Genomic DNA, 7,522 nt, shown 5'->3' on the forward strand with positions numbered 1-7,522 from the left:
TGGCTGGGGGATTCTGGGAGTTGAAGTCTACCCATCTTCAAGCTACCAAGGTTGAGAAACTGGTCTAGAAGCAAGTAGCATCTGTTGTCAGTAACCCTTTTCTCCCCTAAAAGGAGGGAGCCCATGCTACTACCAGCTGCACTTCCATGTTGTCCGCACATTACTTCCATAGATCATTCCATCTTGATGATTCCCACCATCTCCTGTGCCCTCCCTGGATACATGTACCAAATTCTAGGCTGCATCCTCCTCAAGGATGATAAAAGAGCCTCGGTGCAGCAGACTAAGTCCTATTAAGTGCTAGCACTTAGTTGTCAGCTGCCTGCAATTAGTGCGAGTTCAAATCTCATCAGGCTCAAGGTTGACTCAGCCTTCCATTCTTTCGAGGTAGGTAAATTGATTGTGGGGGCAATAAGCCAGCTTTGTATAGAACAACAAATAAATAAATAAGGCAGGACTTTTCCGGGGTGAGAAAGGGGAAAAAGCCTAGAAAATGAGTCTGTTTCATGTGAACCATGTGCCCTGTGCAGCAATTCTTTACCCCACTGAGGCTGGGTATCCCAGAGCAAAAGAAATCTTGGAGGATATTCAAATGTGCTGCTGCTCCAGTGGTGATATACTTCCCTGCCTGCAAGAATTCACCGCCAAAAACAGAAAAACAGATCCATTTTATTACAAAGATTTTTTTCCCTGCAAAAATGAAAATAAAAGCTTTTATTTAAAAAAACTATATATATGTGTGTGTGTGTGTGTGTGTGTATGATGTATGTATGTATGTATGTATGTATGTATGTATGTATGTATGTATGTATGTATGTATATATTCCCACCCCCAGAACACACAAATACAATGATCTTTTATTTCACCAATACAAGTATCAAAGAGTAAGAACAACTGGAGGGCATTTGCATCCAAGCAACTAAAAAAAAGGCTTAAAAAAATAAAACCCCACCTCTTCCCCCCTCCACCATTGAGTGACATGGCAAATTAGCAGCATTGCTGGGGTCAACCCCAAACAGTGACATTCTGTTCTATCTCCCCCTTCCTTGGTTCCCTGGAAACCTCGCCCTACCTGCAAGCCTATTGGAGCCAATGCTCCAATATGGAAATATGCAATTCAGGAACAGGGAGCAGGCTTGGGCTGGTTTCTTTGTTTTAGGAAGGTGCCCTTCTATAGAACCATCCTGCCACAGGGTGGTTTTTCCTAAGGGCCCCTCGAGGCTCGTGTTTGCTCATAAGCAAAAGCCCCAAGGCAATTTTTAAAAAGGGGATCGGGGATCACAAAACTCAAATGGCATTGCTAACGGAGACATCTAGATCCGCTCCTGGCTCCAAAGGGGGAACCCCTGGATTTTTCCTACTACAAGCAGGATGAGATCAGAGCCTCCCCTGCAACTCCAGAGCTGATACCCCTAGAGGGGCTTGTCAAGAGGTGTTGGGAAAATAAACCATGGTTTACATTTTTGGTTCCTCAAAAGGGATCAACCCTTCCAAGGTTTACAAACGGGTAAGATGGCTTAGAATTCTGGGCTCCACCTCCCCCCCCCACCCCCCCAAACTCTTCCAGAGTTTTATGGCTGTATCCATACCTCATTAAACTAGTAAAAGAAAAGGAGAATGGATGACTAGCTTTCCCCTGAAAAATTAACTTCTCCAAGAAGAGAATCATCCTTTAAAAACACAAGAAAGGACAAAGCAAAGGGAAGTTTGGGGTTTGCTTTCCAAAAGAAAACACACAAATCTCCCCAATGCAAAAGCAAGGGGGACGTGAGAAGTAGGAATCTCGTAAATGGCACTCCCTTGGATCAGCAGGTTCTGGGCCTTCCTGGCAGCTCACCTAGGGGAGGGCATCCAGGTCTCTCTCAAGTACCCCATAGATTTACAGAAATAATCAACACAAACATATAAAATACAAATCTTGTGGTATAGGGAGGGGACCAGAGTGCTGAATCAGAGAACCAGGGAAGTGTGGTGTTCCCCAGCTGTCCAACGTTTCTTAGGTGGATTTCACCTCTTCCTTTATGCTGTTGGAGAAATAAATGGGCCAAAATATAAGCTTAGGAAGTGTGTGGGGGGGGGGGAGCCAATTCTCATTTCTAAATTTACTGAGCAGACTTTTCATCTCTACTAACATCAGGAATGGATCCTTGTCTTTTGCAATGCCCAAACCAGCCCCAGAGAAGCTGTCTCCCCAAATTTCCAGCTTCCTTTTTGCATGAACAGTGACAGCCTGGCTACAGGGAAGGGAGCACTTTCATGCACATGGGACAAGGCTTCCATTAGAGGAGGAGGAGGAACCAGGTCTGGAGGCTGCAGAAAGACATTTCCAGAGGTGACACCTAACTGCTTCCCCGTCCCAGGGTCTCTCACCTTTTGGCCTCTGTGGGTTCTTCTTTTCTCTTCTCTTCCTCGTGTACTTCTGTAGGAAGGAACACATAACCCTGTTTCTCTCAGTTATAGGATGGACACACACACACAGAGGCATCCTTTAACATGCTGTGGGTGTCCTTTGAAAACATTTCCCTTGTCATCCAAGAAGCTTCCTCGGTTTTGAACTGAAGAAGAACTAAAAAATGAAGAAGAACCGAGGCAGCTTTTTGGATGAAAAAGGAAATGTTTTCAAAGGGGGAAAAAACCCCAAGAGGGTCCAGTCGACTTTTGGAAAAAGTACCAGTCATGTTCTGACCTAGGTTCCTGAGACAGTAAAAAGCACACGGTTAGTCCCAAAAACTCTCTTTATTTCAACGGCTGTGAATTATTGCTCATTCACAGCCCGTAATGAGTCACAAAGAGTTGCTAAAGAGACAGAAATCTGCCACAGTCCTTCAGGATAAGGCTGGATAAGGCTGATAAGCACCCCCCTTTATCTCCCTTGACACGCTGCCAAAGACCTAATTGGCAATTAGCTTTGCAAGGCCACACGGAGCAAGGCCAAAATGGAGCTTCAGAATTTAAACCGACCAGCATGAGCAAAGTTGCTTCCTGCAAAGGCTCATGTGCCTTTGCTCCTCCTTTATGTCTTATGGGAGGGGCCAATCATCTCCAAGCCCTACTCCTGAGTCGTCCCTTTTGTTTTAATTGTTCTTGCCTTCTGGCAGCTCTGCGCCTGCACGCACTGGGAACAGGCTCCCCCTGTTCCTCTGCCTCGCTGATGTCCAACTCTGGAGGCTTGAGGCAGCACATAACTCCCAGATGGTCCTGGCCCCCTCTCTGCCTCCAATGCAGAGCCCTCATCCGAGCCTTCCCCAGCCTCCAGGACTGGCCCACGATCCTCCCCAGCCTCCTCACTGTCCGACTCTGCTGCCAGCTCCGCAGGCTGCTGGCGGACCACAACAAATCATATTTGAAAGAGAGAGAAGGCACGGGGAGACAGGTGGCCCAGCTCAGCTTGAGTTTTCACAACTGTGTAGCTCAATTTGCCTGAAATAATGTATGGTTTCTTGCCTGAGCAGGGGGGTTTAACTAGAAGATTTCCAACTCTGATTCGATTCGATTCCTATTCCTATTCCTTGTGCACCAAACCCAAAATTGACCATCCTCCCTAATCATTTTCTAAGGCTATTATGGACACTGAGGGCAGAAGGACAACAATTTGGCTAGTTGATCTGTATTTTTTTTCCTTGTGAAAGTGAACAATCTTAGCTGTGGAATTCATGTGGGCACCAGGAAATATCAAAGACTAACTGGAAAGCCAGTGATGATTGAAGAGATTACATTAGAACTCTAACCTAACAAGTAAATAGTGCATGCTGCCTTAAATGGTAATATAAATAGGAGGAAACTGCTTCATTTTCATAATGAGGTTTGTACCTTGAAGCTTTCTCATAAATGTATTATTTTGGGGCAGATGTCTGGGCAGCCTCCATTACGGTCATAAAATAAAAAATTACTTGTACTCCTAATAGGATACAAGCCAAAAGTTAAAATATAGAGGTGATAACTTGTCACTGCTTAAAAACAAACAATCTGCACCTACTCAGATAGTACAACCACACAGTTTTAGTCCAGAAGTTCAAAACAAACATTGAGGCTCAGCATGGAATTTCTGCAAGGGCAAAGCGGAGCTAGTTCTCACTGGATGGGAAATTAGAGGTCTTGCTGGAAAAGTCAGCCATGCCACTAATTTCTGGGGGGGGTGGGGGTGGGGGGGTGTTCCTTCCTGTAATAAGCACATTCTACCAATCAGGCAGGATGAAAAGTACTGCCCCACAAATAAATAGCTACCTTTCTTCTCCTCCTCCTCCTTCTCCTCTTCTTCTGTTTTTGACCGTTTAGCCTTCTTGAAATTGGCAACGTTTTTGCGACCCCCTTCCCCTTCGTCCTCTGAGTCCGAGAATTCCTCCTCGCAGGCGATTCTCTTGTCCGAAGAGCGGACTGTGGGGAGAGAGAAGCAGAAAAGGACGTTAGTGGCTTTAGGTTTCATACAGAGCAGGAGGAAGGCTAGAATTATTCTATTTTTTCTTCAAGAAGTTAAGTCTTCGTCCTTAGACATCCATCCATTAGTGCATTGACAAAAACTGACTTTTCCACAAGGAAAGATGGGAGTCAACACACAAGGACGCTGAGATTAAAAACCCTAATTTAAACCCTAAACTAAGAGTCAGTTTAGTGTAGTAATGAAGGCCTAAAAACCAGAAGATTCCTACAGTTCCCATGGGCATGAAAGCTGGCTGGGTGACTTTGGGACAATCACCAGACGACTCTTGAGTTCTAGCCCTGCTTTGGCATGAAAGCCAGCTGTGTGACTCTGGGCCAGTCCCTCTCTCTCAGCCTAACCCACTTTATAGGGTTTATTTATTTATTTATTTATGACTGTGACTCCTGATGATGTGGACAGGATTTTGGGGAGACTTAGTGCGGCCACATGTTTACTGGACCCGTGTCCCTCCTGGTTGGTACTGGCTTCCCGGGAGGTTACACGAGGCTGGCTTCAGGGTGTTATCAACGCTTCGTTGAGTGAGGGTTACTTCCCCACCGCCTTGAAAGAGGCGGTGGTGAGGCCTCTCCTCAAGAAGCCGTCCCTGGATCCGGCAATATTGGCCAACTATCGTCCTGTCTCCAACCTTCGCTTTATGGCGAAGGTTGTTGAGAGTGTGGTCGCACGACAGTTTCCGCAATTCCTGGAGGAAACATCTTATCTAGATCCGTTCCAGTCGGGTTTCAGGTCTGGGCACAGCACAGAAACGGCATTGGTCGCGTTGGTTGATGATCTCTGGAGGGCTCGGGACAGGGGTTATTCCTCTGTTCTGGTCCTGTTAGACCTCTCAGCGGCTTTTGATACCATCGACCATGGTATCATGCTGCACCGGCTGGAAGAGTTGGGGGTGGGAGGCACCGTGTTGCGGTGGTTCTCCTCCTTTCTCTCCGACCGGTCGCAGTTTGTGTTGGCAGGGGGGCAGAGGTCGACCTCGAAGCCTCTCATTTGTGGAGTGCCGCAGGGATCGGTCCTCTCGCCTCTCCTGTTCAACATTTATGTGAAGCCGCTGGGTGAGATCATCCGTGGCTTTGGGGTGAGATACCACCAGTACGCTGATGACACCCAGCTGTACATCTCCACCCCAGGCCACCCCAACGATGCCCTTGAAGTGATGTCCCAGTGCCTGGAGGCTGTACGGATCTGGATGGGGAGGAACAGGCTCAAGCTCAACCCTTCCAAGACTGAGTGGCTGTGGCTCCCGGCATCCCGATATAGTCAGTTGACTCCATCACTGACTATTGGGGGCGAGTCATTGGCCCCCACAGAGAGGGCTCGCAATCTGGGAGTCCTCCTGGATATGCAGCTGTCCTTGGAGGAACATCTGACGGCTGTAACCAGGGGGACCTTTTGTCAGGTTCGCCTGATTCGCCAGTTGCGGCCCTTTCTTGATCGGGATTCCCTGTGCACAGTCACTCACGCCCTCGTCACCTCTCGCCTTGACTATTGCAACGCTCTCTACATGGGGCTCCCCTTGAGGAGCACCCGGAGGCTCCAGCTGGTCCAGAACGCAGCAGCGCGGGTAGTGACGGGAGCAGCATGGCGCTCCCATGTAACACCGCTCCTGCGCGAGCTGCACTGGCTCCCAGTTGTCTTCCGGGTGCGCTTCAAGGTGTTGGTTATTACCTTTAAAGCGCTCCATGGCATAGGGCCTAGCTATCTTCGAGACCGCCTGCTGCTACCAACGACCTCCCATCGACCCGTGCGCTCCCACAGAGAGGGCCTCCTCGGGGTGCCATCAGCCAGACAATGTAGGCTGGTGACCCCCAGGGGGAGAGCCTTCTCTGTGGGGGCACCTACCCTCTGGAATCAGCTCCCCCCAGAGATACGGAGAATCCAAGACCTCAGTGCCTTCCGTCGCGCCCTTAAAACCCATTTATTTAAACAAGCCGGGCTGGCTTAAGATGAAATTTTTAACTGTTTTTTAAATGTTTTAAACGTTTTTAATTGGTAATGAGTTTTAATTGGGCCAAATTTATATATCTTTTAATTGTTTTTAATATTTGTTCTGCATGTTTTTTTAATCTGGCTGTACACCGCCCTGAGTCCTCAGGGAGAAGGGCGGTATAGAAATCCAATATAAAATAAAATAAAAATAAAATTTATTAGATTTATATGCCGCCCTTCTCCGGAGATTCAGGGAGGCTTACAATGCGTTAAGCAATAGCCTTCATACTTTTGTATATATGTGCTTAGTAGGGCTTTCGGCCCCCCCAAGCGGTGTTCTTTTTTATACAAAGTCAGCTTACTGCCCCCACAATCCGGGTCCTCATTTTACCTACCTCGAAAGGATGGAAGGCTGAGTCAACCTTGAGCCTGGTGAGATTTGAACTTGCAATAATTGCAGGCAGCTGGCAACTTAAGTGCTACTTTAATAGCACTTAGTCCACTGCGTCACCAGGCTCAGGTTGTTGTTGTGAGGAAAATAGAAGGAGGAAGAAGTGTTAGGTATGTTTGTCACCATGAGATAGCTGGATAAAAATAAAAAGGCAGGATAACACCACCAGTAATAATACTGACCATCCATAGAGACTGTGTTTTATAAGGCATAACATTTTAAAATGCTGATTTCAAAAATAAAAATGACTATTATTATTTTTATTGGTTACACAGTTTTCCCAAGGTGCAGTGCAAGTCAAAATGACTCAGTAATCACAAAAATTTCATCCAGGATAAATAATCCGCCGAACAAAAAAAATCCAATGAAGCAACTATTCACAGGTAAAATAAATCCAAACACAACCCCCATACCGATTTAAAGCAAATTCCTACAGGATCTCGAGTACATATGCCACTGCAATTAGACTAAAACAGGTACCAGCCTGGGAATTGCCACCGTTAACAAGAACAGGGTGAGATAAACAGACTCCAGAGTAACTTCTCAGTCAAATAAAAAGGTCTTTCAGAGTCTTAAACACAACCACAATCTCTCCAAGCGGAAACGTATGACTAGTTTTTCTTTTTCTTTCTTTTTCTTTTTTTCCCCTTGATTACTTGCATAGGGATTATTCTTTATTTTCTTTATGTTGTTTGTATTTTTTGTCATG

General features: G+C 46.4%; 1 protein-coding gene across 2 annotated transcripts in view; it reads right to left on the reverse strand.

Moving 5' to 3' along the window:
* Positions 1-649: 649 nt before the first annotated feature.
* Positions 650-7,522, reverse strand: part of HDAC1 (histone deacetylase 1) — a 30,858-nt gene continuing 23,985 nt past the window's right edge. For both annotated transcript variants that reach the window (XM_070950156.1, XM_070950157.1), the window contains exons 12-14: positions 4,226-4,375; positions 2,372-2,420; positions 650-2,025 (exon numbers count right to left, since the gene is read on the reverse strand). In XM_070950156.1, the coding sequence (XP_070806257.1) occupies positions 1,998-2,025; positions 2,372-2,420; positions 4,226-4,375 (227 nt within the window). In that variant the 3' untranslated portion in view covers positions 650-1,997. The remainder of the gene's footprint in view (positions 2,026-2,371; positions 2,421-4,225; positions 4,376-7,522) is intronic.

Source organism: Pituophis catenifer, unplaced genomic scaffold (assembly GCF_029215685.1).
Source record: "Pituophis catenifer annectens isolate HBS135680 unplaced genomic scaffold, rPitCat1.0.hap2 SCAF_9, whole genome shotgun sequence".
Taxonomy (NCBI): Eukaryota; Metazoa; Chordata; class Lepidosauria; order Squamata; family Colubridae; genus Pituophis; species Pituophis catenifer.